The sequence below is a fragment of the Hakea prostrata genome, chromosome 5 (assembly GCF_041222555.1).
Source record: "Hakea prostrata isolate BN-2017 chromosome 5, UWA_Hpros_2, whole genome shotgun sequence".
Lineage (NCBI taxonomy): Eukaryota > Viridiplantae > Streptophyta > Magnoliopsida > Proteales > Proteaceae > Hakea > Hakea prostrata.
Genome location: NC_142604.1, coordinates 58,009,386 through 58,027,346, shown reverse-complemented (window position 1 = coordinate 58,027,346; position 17,961 = coordinate 58,009,386). Strand labels below are relative to the sequence as shown.

Below are 17,961 nucleotides of genomic sequence, written 5' to 3'. Positions count from 1 at the left end.
AAACCTAACTCTTGATGAAAACTTGAAACCCTAGTTTAATCACAAACGATGGTAATGTAGAATGAAATCTTGATTCCCTCTCTCTTCGCTTTGAACGCGTGCCATCTCCAACTAATCAAACCAATGAAAATTAAAATTTTCGTCGTAAGGTATTAAAAAGGTTTGTTTACAATCCTAGATTAGGGTTTCATTGGAATTGTAAAGATATCAATAACTCTAGGTTCTCATTATTCTTAATTCTTGAAAACGAAAGCTTGGAGAAGTGCAAGATTTATCTATTATTATATGGGGATTGCAAGAATCAAAGGACTTCATGGACTCCATATATCTTTTGTTGTGCTTTAGAGTTTCGATTGAACATGGGAATTGACTCCACCAACCCTTAGCGGTAAACCCCTCAATCCCAACTAGGCTCAGCTGCAACAAATAGATTTTCTTTATCCAAAACTTTAGTCAATTTTCGTAATCACCCTAGCGTTAAAATAGTGTGAATTTTTGTCTAATTAAAATAATTTTTGGAAAGCCAAGTTAAACATCCAAATTGATCTGCTAATGTAGGGTTGGAAAAGTTCAAAAACTCATCCTTCTTTTTTAATGATCAAACGAGTTTAAAAAAAAACCCATAGCAACGGTTTAATTTTATTAACCTCATCCCCCTTTTTATATAAAATTTCTTATGTTTAAAAGAATGTAGACGTTTTTTTTTTTGATTCGGATAAATTTCTTTAAAATCAACAAAATGTATTAGGTGAGGAGTCCAATAATTAAGAGATAATTTAGGTTTAAAATATGGTGTTTTGGTTTTTAAAACCCCTAATTATCTTTAATTGAAGGATAATTTAGTATTGTTTCAAAATTGTTAGGGTGATTACGGTAATTTAGGGTGAAAAATACAAAAATATTGTTAGCCGAGATGGTAGTTTGGGGAAAATCTTCAACGATCAAGTCAATCAAAGGCATTAAATTTAAAAAAGAAAACAACTTACGGGTGGAGGTGTTTGATATGTTTGCTAGAGTAAGTGGAGAGGGTAAGTGACCTATTATCCCAGGTGAAGGTGTAAGTGCTATTTATCAGATTAGGAAAGATTACCGTGATATTTACCCATAAAACAATCTCTAGTTCTCATTATTCTAAATTCTTGAAAACGACAGCTTGGAGAAGTGCAAGATTTATCTATTATTATAATGGGATTGCAAAAATCAAAGGACTTCATGAACTCCATATCAAAATCTTTTGTTGTGCTTTAGAGTTTCGATTGAACATGGGAATTCAACCCTTAGCGGTTACCCCTCAATCCCAACTAGGCTCAGCTGCAACAAGTAGATTTTCTTTATCCAAAATTAGTTCCCTTTTTGTATCCCTGTTTTATGTGTGAATTTTTGTCTAAGTGAGTAATTTTTGGTTTGCCTTTCAGAAACATCCAATTGATTGCCAATGTAGGGTTGGTAGAGTGGCAAAAACTCAGCCTTTTGAGTTGAGCTCGGAGATTTCAACCAATAGAATCTATGGAGTTGGACCTCATCTCCCATATATAAAAACTCTTATGCTTAAAAAAAATCTAGTTGATTCGATTAAAATAAAATGCATACAAATGAGATTTTGGCATGAACAAAAACCAATACTAGATGTTTTACCAAACCTAAAATATTTTTCAAAACCCCAAATTATCCTTAATTGAAAAGATATTTTAGTCCTATTGTTTAAAAAACCTGTTCAGCAGCGCAAATGAATAATCAATGAAAAGTTAAGGGGGCCATTGATTGGGGTGGCATGTTAGTTTGACTAACCGCCCCCACCTAGAAAAAGGGTATTTTTAGAAATCCAGCCTTTAAAACCCTATTTAATGGCTCAAGTTGCTCACAAACGAATTCTTTATGATTTTTTAGAGGTTGAGAGCTTGGGAGAAGAGAAAGGTGGAGAGTTAAGTCAAATCATTGTGGATTGAAGTGTGCCGAAGCACGGATTGTGGAGTTTATTGCGCGAACAGGTAAGGAAACCATCTCTCTTCATTTTCTATGGATTATATAGGTTGGTGGTTAGCATATATGTTAGAGAATGTTGGCTAGAGAGTAAATGTTTGTTGTTGAGCATTGATTGAAGCTTCCTTATATGTCTCATAGTCGTATTGAGTGTGGTTGGTCTCATTTCACCCATTTGAGACCTATCGAACCTCTCCGAGATGCCTGCGAGCAACTCTCTAATCCCATTGAAGTCCCAAACCCCCCCCCCCCCCAATGAATTTGATTTTTGAATGAGCTTGAAATGGAGCATTTTGGTTGCAACCCTAAGGGGGGGGGGTAGATTGACTCCTGGGGAAGCTAACCAACCAACCCCCTATCCTAGAGCTTAAGTTGGGCTCATTTGATGATCGATTGATTCTCGATTAATGCCTAATTTAATCCTTATGTTTTTTAGGTTGTTGTGGTTTGTTACACTCTTGAATTGGTAGATTTCTAGGGCATTTTGAAATATTTATTGTCATTAACAGGTGAGGAAAGACATCATCAAATATTGTGTATTTAATTTGATCTATTTCTTGCTATTGCAAATGTTGAATATTCTTTTATGAATTGCGGGAGACTTAGCACGGATGAAAGGTAATTCAATATTTATGTTTACATTACAATTCATTTCATTCAAATGATGATTGTGAATGTGATGTGTTGGAAGTTTGGTGGTAGAATACTATATATATATATATATATATATATATATATATAGACTCACAAGGTGCAATAGGTCGGTATGTGTCTAGACCTATTTGGCTAGTAAACCTAATTGAGTGCTACTACCCTTTTAGTAGGGGTATTGAAGTTGAGTTACCTGTGATGGCATTGGCTTGTGAGCATCATGCATGCTCACTGTTATTATGTAGTGTCAGGTTGCATTTGATACGGTTGAGCTCATGGGGTGTCAAAAAGACAACTTGAGTACTTTGAAAAGACATGAAAGGCATTTGCCCTAGTATATGAGGATGACCACATGGTTAAGGAATGATAGTCCAAAAAGATGACTAGAGTGGCATGAGGAATAGCATTCCATGGTGAGAAGGATACACGGACCAAAAAGGGCACTAGGCATGAGGAAGGTATCCGAATCATATGTAACATAAGACATAGTTGACTTTGCATTTGAGCTAGACTCATCCCTAACACGTGCTAGTTCTCAAACCCAATGGTGTTGGTGAGAGATTGGTGACCTAATCCCCAACCACGGTATGATGTGACTTAACCCCATTGCTGTAGAGAACTCAAAAGATGGCTTGAGCGTCGTCAGGGAGAGTGGCAAGATTGCCCAAAGGAGGCTGGTGTTGTAACTTAATGTGTATCTACCATAGAGACTAAATTTGTTAGAATCTAGGATCATAATTGCATATTTATCTATTATCTCATTTTATCTCATTTTATCACATTGCATATTTATGTGTGTGACTATTGCACGATGTGTGATTATGTTGACATCATTGAGTTTTGTAGAACTCATTCCTTTATATGTATTTTCTCTTAGATCATATCGTAGGTTATGAGGACACCTTTTACCTGGAGGGTGTGAAATCCCCCGGATTTCTAACCCGTTAACTCATGATTCTAGGATAGCGAACCTGGGCCTCAAGTCGGCGACAATTGTGGGCCATCCGAGTCAAGCCCGATAGTTCAGAAGTGGATCAAATGATTGTGGATGACCCTTGTGATGACTCGAAAACTCCCCTAGAATTTAAGAGAAGAGAGAAGGTCAATCACGATGGCATTAAAAGACGATTTTAGCACATCCGTAGACCGGTGATGGAATGTCTGATGATGAGGTTAAGGTATCTAAATGTAGACAATTGAAATACCTTTCATTCAAACCAAAAATCATCGAAATTGGAGTCCCCAAACTTGGACCAATCGGTTGGACCATTCGACTGCCCCAACCCCCCATCCCTTTTCCAGCTCCGGGATAGAATCGAAATTCCGAGTTTTTAAACCTTATTTTAAGTTGTAGCTCACCTCTAAACATATTTTATAATGCTAGAGTGGGGCTAAGGCTTTGAGAAGAGGGGAAACCAAGGAGAATAATAGATCTCATCCAATCAAAGGTGTTATGCAACTCAAATCGTTGCGGAAATGTTAAGAAAGGTGAGAATCCTTAAACCCTTCTCTTTAAGCACAGTTTTGTGGGGATTTCCTCACTCCTTTTATGGGATTGCGGTAGTGGAAGCATGTTAGGTTTATTGAATGCTCTTAAATTCTTGGATTAGTGATTCCCTTTAGTATGAGAGTTATTGGTGCGAATCCTTGTAAAAATTTCACGTTTTGACTCTCGCGAGTAAGCAGATTTAAGAGAGCCAAATTTGAGACTTTTTGATCTAGAACGAATTGGATAAAATTAAAGGTACTCTTATAACCCTAATCCTACCAATTAGACTTTCCCAAAGTTTTGTTTCGATTCGACTTCGAATCAGTGGCGAAATAGTGATTTTTCACTGAACTAGGTTGAAAACGGCGAGTTTGAACCTAGTTTTCAGATTGTGTTTTCGTGGGAGGATTTTGGGATATCTTTTGAACCCAAATTGACTTCCAATTTATATTTACTAATCCTCTTGCATGAATAGGTTTATTTATCTTTTAGTCACCAACTTGTGGGAGTGAATTTTGGACTTTTGAGAAAGGAATCAAAGTGAAAGGTGAGAAATGACTAACCATGTTTTATATAATTAATTATTGCTATTTTAAATTCTATTGTTGATATAAATTGCTGTAAATTTCTATCTATCATGATATGCTTGTGTGTGACTTTGCGCAAACGGAAGGTAAAGTTTATTGTTTGGGTATTACTCTTTACTTTTGAATTTTATATTATTGATATAAAAATGGTGTAATAATGTATGAGATGAAAGAGAAGGAATGATATTATTCTTCTTACCTTGTATTATCAACTAGGGTTGTGGGTTCGCCCATTACCCTAGTGACCTTATTTGATTGCATCTAGACCAACAACATGATATATAGGTGTCTAGAAGTGTGGGGCTAGGAATCCTTATGAGTATTGCTACCCTTCCGTTAGGGGTATTGAAGCTGGTTAACCCGTGATGTTAGTGGCTGAGTCTTAAGTGTCAAGCAGGACCACTATCATCATAGAGCGGTAATGTTGCATATAATAGATAAGGGCTCCTAGGCACTCAAGATTGGTAACCAACCCGTGAGAGGACATGGAGAGCATCCTGTCTATTTATTTGTGGATGACCACTAGGTTAAGGAATGGGATCCAACATATGCCTCCCGTTAAGAATTCCATTAATAGGTGGGAAGGTATCGAACCAAAAGGGCACTAGGCATGAGGAGAGATATCCGGACCATATGTGGTATGAGACCGTATGACTTTGCATTGGGCTTAGGATTATCCTTTACATGCGCCAAATATCATGTCAAACGGTGATGTGAGAGAGTGGTGACCTATACCCCAACTAGGGCTTGACATGACTTTACCCAGCAACCATAGAGAACTCAATAGACGTCTCTTGTTGAGGGGGAGTGATTGAGACTGCCCAAAGGAGATTGGTGTATAAACTTAATGCGTGTCTACCTTAGAGACTACATGATAGAGTTAGGAACATCATATCATTCTCATGCATCAGTTTTATTTATGTTATTAATTACATGGTTATCTTCTCAATATGATGTGGAAATTTGGATGAATGCATGACATGGATATTAGTCAACCTCAATGAGTTTTGTAAAGTCATTCCTTTATTTTCTACATGTTTCTTAGGAGGAGGAGGTGGAAGTGCATGAAGCTACATGCTCGTGCCTCCATTGCTCCACGGAGCCGACTTTTAGTGATAGAAACCTTGCTATCCTTAGGAAATCTTTAGTTTCTTTCATGTCTCTTTTCTAGGTCTTGTGGTGTATCACCCCCACAGGTATTTAGGCATGACCGGATCCGGTTGGGTGGGGTGTGATAAAGGGTCCATCGCCACTGAGTCCTACGAGGGACTGACGAGAGAGGACACAGAGATACATGGAGAGTCATGTCTTTGCACGGATTGTGCTTATGAAGTCCAACCCTTCTGAGATTTTGGAGATATCATTGGAGAAAGTAGTCACCTTAGTTGCCATTAGTTATGTTGTTTCTCTATTTGTTAGGCAGGGGCATTACTTGTACTATTAACTATTCATCGATAACAATATTTAGACTTCGTTGTTAAACAATTTTCCTACTTTAAACTCTAATTATGATTTTGACTGACTTTTTGAGTAATGATTTGAGGATAATTGTCATAACTTTTGATACTTTATTTCATTTTCTGCTCTTGGATTATGCAATATTGTGTTGTATGGTTATGGATTGGCCATGAACTTGATCTTGTAGTGTTATCACCCCAGGGGTATTCGGGTGTGTCCGGAACCGGCTGGGTGGGGTGTGACAATAAGCCTCCCAGTCACTTCATTAACTCCATGCTTAGGCCAAGGGACTAAGTTTTTCTTGGTCAAACTTCGACCTGGTTGAGCGATTTTTTACTTGACTTGTGCTCAATCAATTTTGAAGACAACGCAAATGGCACATTTGATGCCGATGTGACAATTGCACAGAGTAATACCTGCAGCATGGTAGGATGCTGGAATTTGGTCTCATTGTTCTCTCCTGAGTTACAACTCAATTTTTCTCGACAATTGGTCAAGTTTTTTGTAATCAACAACACTATTTCTTCTTGCCTTTACTCACTTCATGTGGTTGATCGCAGTATTCTTCTTCTATGTTTCTTTTGTCATTTTCTTGGTCGAGCATTCTTCCATGATCGATCAAAGACTTCAAAAACTTTTAAGTTGTTAAATGAAAAACTTTCAAGTTGCTAAATGAAAAACTTTCGAGTCGCCATGTTCTTGATGTCGATCGTTCGATCTAGACATTCCGTAAAGTGAAAAAGTCCTCGTTGGGCTCAAAGTCTTTGGAAGTTAGTTGAACTTTACCTGTGTTCATTGTTTAATGCGCAAGTTATGTTACACGGTCACCTATGTTCGACCAAGTTCTAATCGGTCTAGTCCATTCATGGTCAACCTTGGTCTGTCTATTTTAGGTCAATTATAGGGCACTTGGTCAATTTAGCTCAATGCTCGGACCTAGAGACCAGGTCTTCCTCTTAATGAAGCTTTGATTCGGTCGAGCAGTGTTTGGTTTGACTTTTGCTCAACCAATACTATAGGCAATGCTTATGGGGATAAGATTGTTTGCATAATTTCCGTTTTAAGCCAATGTTCTAGTCAAACACATCTGAATTTTTGTAGCGCTCGAACAATTGATTTGGTTGAACTGGTCATGGTTGAGCAGAATCATTAAACTAGTCGAGCTCCTGAGCTTTCATTCTAAGTTGTTGCCTCTCAAACAACCGAGAAGGAGACTAGTATTGTCGAAAAGGATGAGTTTGATGAATGCGGCTCTAGCTAGTATGGTGAATAAGGTTCCACCCATGAGGAAGAAAAGGTCGGCCAGACTACAACTTTTCTTGGTCGGGCCTAGGTTCAATTGTCCATAATGTTGGCATTTGTAAAACTTTTGTTATTTAATAGCAAGTTTGCTTGGTCAACCCTGTCCTTGGTCGAGCATTGTGTTAATCATTTCGTTACATATGTTTATTCATGGTCCAACCAAGGTTTGGTTGGCCAAGTTTTATCATTGGTCAACCCAGTTCGGCCTATTATTGTTTGGCCACATGAAATCCAAAACTAAATTACTCTCAATTATCTTAGTAGTTATTTAAAATCCTAGATAATCCTCAATTTAATATTATTATTAAAACTCCAAAATACCATCAATTATCTTAATAATTAAAACCTTGAATTAGCTAGATTAAGTTTATTCTTAAAACTCCAAAATGCCCCTATGTTCTTTAATCCATATTTTGTTTTTTTTTTTTTTTTTTTGGGGGGGGGGGGGAATTGAGGTTCATTCAGACCAGCTTGTGTGCACTTCGACTACATCCTTAAGGGAGACACCTCGACAAGAGTTGAACCCTCAACTTTTTCATTAAGAGGCGTGGGTCTTATCGCTAAAGCAACTCTTTTTTTTTAATTATTAATTTCCTTAAAAAATATAAATAAATAAATAAATAAATAAATAAAAGAGAACAAAGGAAACCTAAGAAAGATGTCTAGGTTTTTTAATTAATTTCCTTTTCTATTTTTTTTTCCAATGAAAGACATATGCCTAGATTAAATAATACAGGGGTCTTTGGGGTTTTAACTTTTAACTAATAAGATAACATAATTGAGGGTATTTACAGTTTTTTTCAATTAAAGGTAGTTTGAAGTTTTAGAAAAATATTTAATTGTAAAAGTAAAACTCAACTAAAATAATTAATAGAAAGGAGGTGTAATACTTTGCTAGGTAAGAGGGGAAGTAACTAATAATATCTAATAAGACGGGACCAAGTGCCATTTTGGTCATTTAAGAAAGGAGGTAAATTATATTACCCAAATTTATATAGTAGTTAAAGAATTCAAAACTGTAGGTAAAACTCTATATCTCTATCGAAATAGAAGGGGAAAGATCCTTCCTTACCTGGATTCGTTTACCCAAAATAGACTTACCACAACGGATGTTAATTTGGATCCACGTCCTTGTTCCTTCACGAACCCGTCACCGGTTTGATTCCACAATCACGAGGAGAGGGAATGTACTCCACAACCCAAATGCTTTGAGGTTGGAAGAAAGCGGAGATCAAGAGTAGGGAGAAAATCTACACAGAACCTTCTGGAGAGAAGGAGAGGGGAGAGAGAGAGAGAGATAGCTACCTTTTTGGAAAATCTCACGTACGAATAACATGGTCGTCCAAGTGATGCGGTGGTTACCCAAATATATAATCCTATATTTTGTAACCGCCCTAAAAGTGATTTTCCAGTTTTGTCCTTGGGCATATAATTATATTAATAATTAATAAATCCCAACATCTCCCACTTGCACAAGGGCAAATGTCTCTATCACATTGTGTCCCAGACACATGTATATCCCAGATATACACATTCGATCTCTTTATCACAGTGTGTCCCAGACACACATGTATATCCCAAATATACATATCTTGATCTCTCTACTATGTATCCAAGATACATATACCTCTTGTGTCCCAGACACCAACATCCACAAGTCATACTGGCAAAATGGGTTATGCGACCGGTGATATACCTGCATGCGTGAGCCTCAAACTAGAAACTTTCCCAAAAGATCAAAATGGCACATCACTCAAAGAAACACATCAAATAAGCATTAGTATACCATAGTGTCCTAGGTTTATTCAAACTCACCAGACTAAAGGTATCTCGATCCCTCTAAGAGAACACCTTCTTGTCCTTAAAATATTCACTACTATAACACATACAGTTGGCGCCAACAAATACTTTTAGGGTGTAGTTGAATCAAACCTTTCCTTTTGCCCCAGACCATCACTACACTTAATTAACTCCTTTCCTGGTAATGCCCTTTAGGTTGAATCAATCATGACCATAGGTAACACCCCAAAGTAGCCACATCAACCCTTCATTTCATGATGTTGTCAAAAGTAACTAGAAACATTAATGGACCATAAGGTCCAGGACTCACACAATGAAAGGAGTAGGGATCCATCCTCTCATTTCTAATGATCGCTAAGCACATATAGTATGATATACGTGCTATGTTGGAACATTCTATACACAATAGAATGTATGTCTCTCTTAACACCATACAGTTCTTAGTTTAGTCGCAACCTCTTGTGCACCGACCCGAGTTTCTTTATTGTCGCCACTCTAGTGCCACATAAAGTACTTGCACTGGCTTCTATAGGCAACATGAATAGTGGGAACATTCATGTCGATTCTCTTTATAATAGAGAAATTCATCTTAATTCCAAATCAAGACAACATCATGATTAGGAATTGACCTACACAAAGTCATTCACAATCCGTCTCATCTCTGCTAGCTTCCAAAGCACCAAAGGCGAATGCTTGTATGAGTGAGCCATTCTCATGCCTATTGACATATCACGGTTTATGCTAGAAGAACACAATCACGCAAGAATGTGAAAAATAAATGCTAGAATGAACTCATATTACTCAATAATAAGAAAGTTTTAGTACAAAAAATTAAGTCACAATCTATGCAAGCCCAAGGATTTTATTTGAGAAATAAAAAAGCATCATTGGATTGGTAAGAGGGTCAGCTACCATTTGACTAGTAGATATGTGCTTAAGTACAACTTTCTTCTTTGATATAATGCCTCTAACTGTATATGTTTGGTATTCCCATAATACTTGAAGTCCTTGACATAGCTAAGAGTTGTCGTACTATCACAGTAGACAAGGGCAACCTCTTTGGATGTCATCACAAATCCAGTATGTTGTAGGAATCTCCTCAACCAAATAGCCTCTTGAACCGTAGTTGAGCATGCCACATACTCTGCTTCTATGGTTGAGAGTGATATACAAGTATGCTTCTTGCTACACCACGAAATGGCCCCACCATTTAGCAAGAAAGCATATCTAGAGGTTGATTTGTGCTCATTAATGTCTTAAGCCTAGTCAACATCGCTATAGCCAACTAACCGCAAATCCGATCCTAGTAATACAACATGTAGTTACTTGTTCCTCTGAGATATCTCAATATCCTCTTGATTGCTTTCCAGTGCTCTATGCTTGGGTTTGATTGGTATTGACTAACCAAACCCACTACATAACAAATATCCGGCCTAGTAAACATCATAGCGTACATAAGGCAACCCACTACACTAGAATATGGAACTCTTCCCATCTTGGTTTTTTGTCCTCTGGAGTCTTAGGACCCATATCAAGGCTCAAATGCAAACCCTTCTCCACTGGAGTATTTATTGGTTTGCAGTTGTGCATCTGGTATCTCATCAAGACATTGTCAATATAGGTCTCTTGAGATAAACCCAGTAATCTCTTTTGCCTATTTCTGACAATCTTGACACCAAGCACATAGCTTGCTTCACCCATGTCCTTCATATCAAATACAGAGGCCAACCATTTTTTAATGGTTTCCAATAGCTCCTTGCTAGTGCTAGCCATGAGTATGTCATCTACGTACAGTGTCAGAATGACATAGTTACTATTAGATCTCTTGGTGTAAACACAGTGGTCTTCCTCAAGCATGGAAAACCCATTTTCCATCATAGCTTGGTGGAAGCACACATTCCACTATCTAGATGCTTGCTTTAAGCCATATATGGACTTCTTAAGCTTGCACACTTTGCGAACAAGTCCATTAGCTTCAAAGCCTTGAGCATATAGATCTCTTCCTCAAGTTCTCCATTGAGAAAAGCAGTTTTTATATCCATCTGATAAAGCTCCAAGTTCAACTGAGCAACAATGGCTAGTATGAGGTAGATGGAGGCAAACCTAACCACAGGGGAAAAAGTTTCTTCATAATCAATGCCCCCTCGTTGGGTGTAGCCTTTAGCCACTAAACGAGCCTTGAATCTCACCAATAGATCCATCCACCTTTCTCTTGATCTTGGGAACCCACTTATTCCCAATTGCCTTTAGGCCCGACGGTATGTCAACCAAGTCCCATACATGATTACCTTTCATCGACTCCAACTCTTCCTTTATCGCTTTCAACCATTCCTTTGAGCTTGTACCCCGCAAGAGCTTCCTGCACGCTCTTCGGTTCATGCTCATCGACTGGAGTCATCTCATAGTCGATCTCTTCAGGAGTTACCGTGTAGGCTTCATCCTCTATGTCAAAATGTCAATGAGGAACTAGTCTGCTCCCACTACGGCACAAGTGCATGTTAGATTGCTCACCTCTGAGGTACCTATCACATCTACACTCCCACTCCCACTAGGATCTTCTTCGGATGAACCCTAGGTTCATTATCCAGAGTCTAAATCCCTAGAGTGATAAGATCACTATCTTGTATCTCAAAGAATTTTGATAATTCTTTGTTAACTTCTGAAAGAAATGGAAAATCATTCTCCAAGAATGTTGCATCCCTAGACTCAAGTTCCGTTCTCCTCTCAATCTCATTTAGTCCAATGAAGACATGGCCCTTTGAGGGTTCAGAATATCTTACAAAGATACACTTTCTTCCTCTGGGTCCAAGCTTCCCATATTGGTGAGAAGTAGAGTGAACATATGCTGAACATCCCCATGCGCACAAGTAACTCAAATCTGGCTTCCTTCCGATCCACAACTCATATGGTGTGGAAGGAACCCATTTGGTTGGAACTCGGTTGAGGATATAGGCCGCAATCAACAAAGCATCTCCCCAGTAAGAGATGGGTAGGTTTGCCTATGCCACCATGGATCTCACCATGTCTAGCAATGTTCTATTCCTCCTCTTAGCAACCCCATTTTGCTGTTGAGTCCCTGGAATAATAAGTTGCCTAGATATCCCTTTTTCATGACACAACCCTTTGAACATATCGAAGAGATACTCTCTACCTCTATCCGTTCTAAGAGTTTTAATCCTTTTATCTAACTAATTCTCAACTAAGCTCATGAATTTCTTAAAACATTAAAGAGCTTCTGACTTATGAGAAATTAGATAAATATGACCATACCGTGTATAGTCATCTATGAATGTGATTAAATAATCATGTCCTTTTCTAGTATGCACATTCATGGGTCCACATACATCTGAATGAATAAGTTCTAGAGGAAGAGAGGCTCTCAAAGCCTTTTTGAATGGTTTTCTAGTTGTTTTTCTTGCTAGACATGACTCCCATGTTAGCAAATCAGATAGTGAACCTTGTCCTAAGAGACATTTTCTTGCCAACCTATTCATCTTATCTAAGTCAATATGTCCTAGTCTAGAATCAATATACACAATATTTTGGCAAACAAAAGCATTACTAGAATTAAATGAATAATCAGTTATATCCAATACAATGAAACCATTCTGAAGAAAACCATAACCATAAATTGTATCATATAGATACAAAACCAAAGAGTTGTTCTCAAATACAACTCTAAAACCATGTCTTATAAGAAAATTAACAGAAACAAGATTCCACCGAATGTTTGGAACATACAGCACATCATGGAGTAACAGTGTCCGGCCACCTCGCAAAACTAATTTGCACGTGCCAATGCCATGAACCTCCACACTTGAACTGTTCCCCATCGTTATTCTTCTACTTCCTCTTGGAACACGATGGTATTCCATGAAGCTCAAGCGTTCCCTTGTTATGTGTTCCATTGCACCTGAATCAACAATCCACAAAGGATTTAGTTAAGCAAGCATAGTAGATCTTGTTACATAACAAGATGAGGTATCACACACTAGTACATACCTCTTGCTTAGTGCAATCACGAGCAAAATGGCCAAGCTTTCGGCAGTTGAATCAAATCAAAGGTGATTTCTTCTTGCCAGCACTAGTCCCCCTTGAACGCTTGGGGCCACTCTTGTTTCTGTTCCCCACCTTGGTTACTTTGCATGGACTGCTGAGGTTGAGCTTTTCTCCTACTTGTGCTTAGAGCTTGCACCCTTACTAGTGCTAGCTTCAACGGTAAGTACTTTAGTGTGAGGGGCATCAACCAACATCTAATCCTCCTCCAGTTCAAGGTGCTTGGCAGCTTGATCAAAAGTCTTGACCTCATCAGCATAAGTCAAGAAGATCTTCATATGCTCCCAAGTCTTAGGCAATGACCTGATGACTGCAGAGACTTGCTCCTCATCAATCTTTTGGTGCCCACATGTGCTCAACTCACTTATCATGTTGGACATGATGGTTATATCCTGCCTCATGGTGTGACCCTGGCGCATCTTATAACCATCAAAAGTGAGTTAGAGTTGGTAGCCTCTTGTGGTGGAAGTCCCTCCATATTGGAACTTCATAGCCTTCCACAAAGATTTTGTAGTCCTATGCTTCTCAAATCGAAGCATCAGGTCATCCCTCATTGAGCTTAGGATAGTAATCCTAGCTACCTAGGTCTTTTGTCTTCTAGGCATTGTAACACTCATTGTCCCTGCGATGTTGTGCAGTGGTACCTTCCTCAGGTAGGGACATGGTTTGGTTTATGGTTTATAGCATGTCATGCTCTTCCAGGAGATACTGCACCTTTTGGTGCCAGAGGTCATAATTCCTCTCATTCAATTTATCTCCTTTCTTGAGGTTAGCAACTATGCCCTTTGTAGCAGCCATTAAACTAGAGACATATATAAAAGGATGAGTTCAACTATTCTAACATAAAACACAACACAAGCAACAACAATTCACACTAGCATAGTCAACCTATGGAATAAGCATTTAAACCAAAAGAGATGCTAATAAACATTCAATCAAATTCTCATGCAAACCCACATAGACTTATATACTAGTTTCTTTCAGTGCTAGAAACATGATTAAAAAAAATCCATAATCAATACACTTTTAATAAAATAAAACACACAATCATGTTTATGCTATGAGGTGGTTCACACAGAACACTTCTACTTCACTAACTCCCATTAGGCCCCATTAGGCCCTTAATGCCCAAACATCACAAAGATTGTCGGGCCACAGGTATCCAATAAGTTAGAAACACATTCTGAACTAGACAAACCAAAGTCTCAAAAATCCATCTCCCAAACGGACTACTGTCTGACCCAGACGGACTTCCGTCTCCCTAGATGGAAAATCCGTTTGGTCCTCTGTGACCAAACGGGCGTCTCCCCTTGAATGAATTTTAGTTCCAAGAATGGAAAAAACAAATTTTCTCCAAAAATTTCCCAAAAAACACATGAAAAAAATCCACCAATCATTAAACAAAAATGCATTCTCATGGATTATCAATTCATGCAATTTTTATAAAGGGAAATCACAAGGATCCTCCCACTTGGATCCGAACAAAAAAATTAGGGTTTAAAAAAACCCTCTTAATTCTCCCTTGGGTTTCCTATTAAACCTTCGATTCTCCAAAGTGGGTTTCTATAAACCCTTGATCCTCCCATTAGATACATTCAAGAAAAGCACAAACAATAGGGAGGAACCGAGAATTGTGGGAATGTGGCTCTGATGCCAATGTTGGTAATACTCCATATATATCAATTCGATAATTGAAGGGGAAAGATATCCTTACCTGTATTCGCTTACCCAAAATAGAATTACCACAACGGAAGTTAATTTGAATCCACGTCATCGTTCCTCCACGAACCCGTCACCAGTTTGATTCCACAATCACGAGGAGAGGGAATGTATTCCACAACCCAAATGCTTTGAGGATGGAAGAAAGCGGAGATCAAAAGTAGGGAGAAAATCCACACAGAACCTTCTAAAGAGAGGGAGAGAGAAAGATAGCCGCCTTTCTGGAAAATCTCACGTACAAATAATGTGATCATCCAAGTGATGCGGTGGTTACCAAAATATATAACCTTATATTTTGTAACCGCCCTAAAAGTGATTTTTCAGTTTTGTCCTTGGGCATATAATTATATTAATAATTAATAAATCCCATAAAAAACAATAACTAGTAAGGTTAGATGTGGCCCGACCGCACGGTTGGGTGGCCACCTCCGAAGGTTAAGTTAGAAAATGATGCACTATAGAGCTCTGATGAGTTGCAAAGCTTCAATTGAATATAGTAATGGAGGGAAACAATTCAAATACCTCAATTGTGTGTGAACCCATGATTTTTATAGGGTTTACCTTTCTTTTCCGACCGTTGGATTCATTCGTATCTTCCCTTGGTGGCCATTCGATCTTAGGATTTTACCCATCTTTTGGTGGCAAGAGCCGTTACCTTACTTAAGCACGATCACCCGTCTCGTATTAATGGTAGTTACCTTCTATAACACGATCACATGGCCCGAATTCTATGAGATTTCCTTGACTGTAGAGTTTCTTCACCCTTACGTAATTGATTGGTTTGAACTTTGAACCGATCCCAAGTTGGGTTCCTGACCCGAACGCGATTGAACCTATTTCCAACCAAAGTCCTTGACCCGATCATGGTTGGACCCGGTTCGGTGTTATTTCACCCTCATCACAAACAAAATGTTAGCATTTTCAAACTCTTTTTTTATTTATTTAAATCAAAAGAGATACCTATAGTGTGTTGCTAGAAGTAGGGATTAAGATTTAAAAAGGCAATCATGATTTAAGAAAACCATCCATTCAAATGGGAAATATGACACTAAAGGAATCACATTTACAGACGTATGATAGAGCCATGACAATGTTGCTACAATGTAATCCAGACCTTATCACCTTTGATTAGGAAAGAAGCTGCCCACACGACATGCCAATGGATTTATAGAACATAGATATTCTTTTGGTAGAAAACGAACTTATTTTATTGAGTTTGCATAGAACAACTAAGGCTGCAGGCAAGGATCATAATTGTAATCTGATAAACATAATTCTGTAACCCAAAGGGTGAAAAGTGGCCACCATGTCTCACATGCCTGAACCTTAGTCTTCCTTCAGGAACATTACACGTTAGTGAGTTCTATTACTGAATTCTAGTAACTTTTGAGCGCTGATTAGCAGATTTGTCCAAGAAGAGGAGACAAATAAATGAGATAACAGATGCGGTGAATTTACACAAGGCAATGGTTGATGAATAAACCATGGACACTGATTGAGAAGAGAGCACCATTTATTGTTCCTGCATCAAAATTAGTACATGAACTACTTCTCACTTTTCGAGTTCTTTTTTTCTTTTTTCTTGTTGGAACAATTTTAAGCCCCCAGGTTGGTTCCCTGCAATTCTCTGTAAAATCTTTTTGCTGCAGCAGATCACTCCAGGTTCCATCTATTTTGACAATGAATTCAAGTATTCCGTTATTCGTTTTGAACAGATGAACATAGAGTAAGGCATCGCATCAACACCTACAAGACTGTATGGGACACAACTTCAAGTTGCTCATGTCAAGGGGAGAACCATGTTTCTAGTTTTATAATCTTGCCCATAAAATTGCATTCAAAATGGGATTATACATAAAATTATAAAAGTTGGAAAACTCTGGAGAGGATCTTGATGGCTGAGATACAGACGATACAGATAATGCGATCTCTACTTACCATCGCCGCCGGTATCCTGAGGAGTTTTGGTGTTTACAGGTCGGACCTCTGTTTTGAAGAGAAGAAAAGAGAAATCATCAACAGAGAAGTAAAGGAAGCCACCCAACGAGTGTGTCACAAACGATCCAAAGCTCTTCCCCACCACGCAGTGCCACGCTGGTCCATAAGAAGCATCAAATTCCTGCAAATCTAGACAAGATCAGATCAAATCATATAACCATAGAGCCAGAATTTGCAGTTTCGACGGTAAAAATACCTTCTTGAGAGAGTTAGCAAGGTGGGTAAGGTTGGGTCGTTTATTAGGAGCAGCATCAACTAGAGCTCTGGAGTAACGAAAAGCTCTCTCTTGCATCTCAGCCGCCATATCAGCTGATCTTGGACGAACGTTCAATTCCACCGCTGTTGCTGCTAACTTCACCGCCGGTGGCCATGGTGGAGTCGTCGCTGACATGCGTCTTGGTGGATGCGCCACCACACCCTCTCCTTGCTTCCTATTGCTGATCATTTCTCCACTTTCACTTGCCATTTTTTCTCAGAGAAAGAGAGAGGATTTGGTAGCAGAAAAGTTTGAATTTTTTTGGGTAGTGTTTGAATTTGACTGCTTAATTATAAGAACAAGAGAGAGAGAGAGAGGAAGGAAGAGTCAGTAGAAGGAGACGATGAATTGACGTTTGACCAGGCAGGTATTCAGTTTTTGAGTAATACAGAGAAGAATACAGGAAAAGGAACAGAGACAGAGAGAGAAAGAGAAAGATACACAAGAAGGGCATGGTTATGCATTACCGTCCTTGTACCGTGTCAGCTCACGTGTGCATTGCTGTTTCTTCTGCTTCTCACCATTGCCGTCTTTGACTGTCCTTCCTCCTTTCTCCAGCTTTCAGATTTTTGGGTCTTTCTCTGCTCTGCCCCACAAAACAGACCACAACTAACTTCTGGGCATGATTTGCTTCCTTTGTCTTGCCCCAATTTTTGACTTGAGAA

The 17,961-nt window shown here is 38.6% G+C and overlaps 1 protein-coding gene across 1 annotated transcript; it reads right to left on the bottom strand.

Annotated features, from left to right (window-relative positions):
* Positions 1–16,238: 16,238 nt before the first annotated feature.
* LOC149016772 (uncharacterized) lies at positions 16,239–17,961 on the bottom strand. The gene is made up of 2 exons (XM_089156312.1): positions 17,237–17,961; positions 16,239–17,161 (listed from the first exon to the last, which is right to left on the bottom strand). Exons 1-2 carry the CDS (start codon positions 17,504–17,506, stop codon positions 16,973–16,975), a joined length of 459 nt encoding a protein of 152 aa, XP_089012438.1. The 5' UTR covers positions 17,507–17,961; the 3' UTR covers positions 16,239–16,972.

Coding starts and splice junctions, on each gene's coding strand:
- LOC149016772 (XM_089156312.1), bottom strand. CDS start 17,506: ATGGCAAGTGAAAGTGGAGAAATGATCAGCAATAGGAAGCAAGGAGAG. Junction 17,162..17,236: donor TTGCTAACTCTCTCAAGAAG/GTATTTTTACCG, acceptor CTAGATTTGCAG/GAATTTGATGCTTCTTATGG.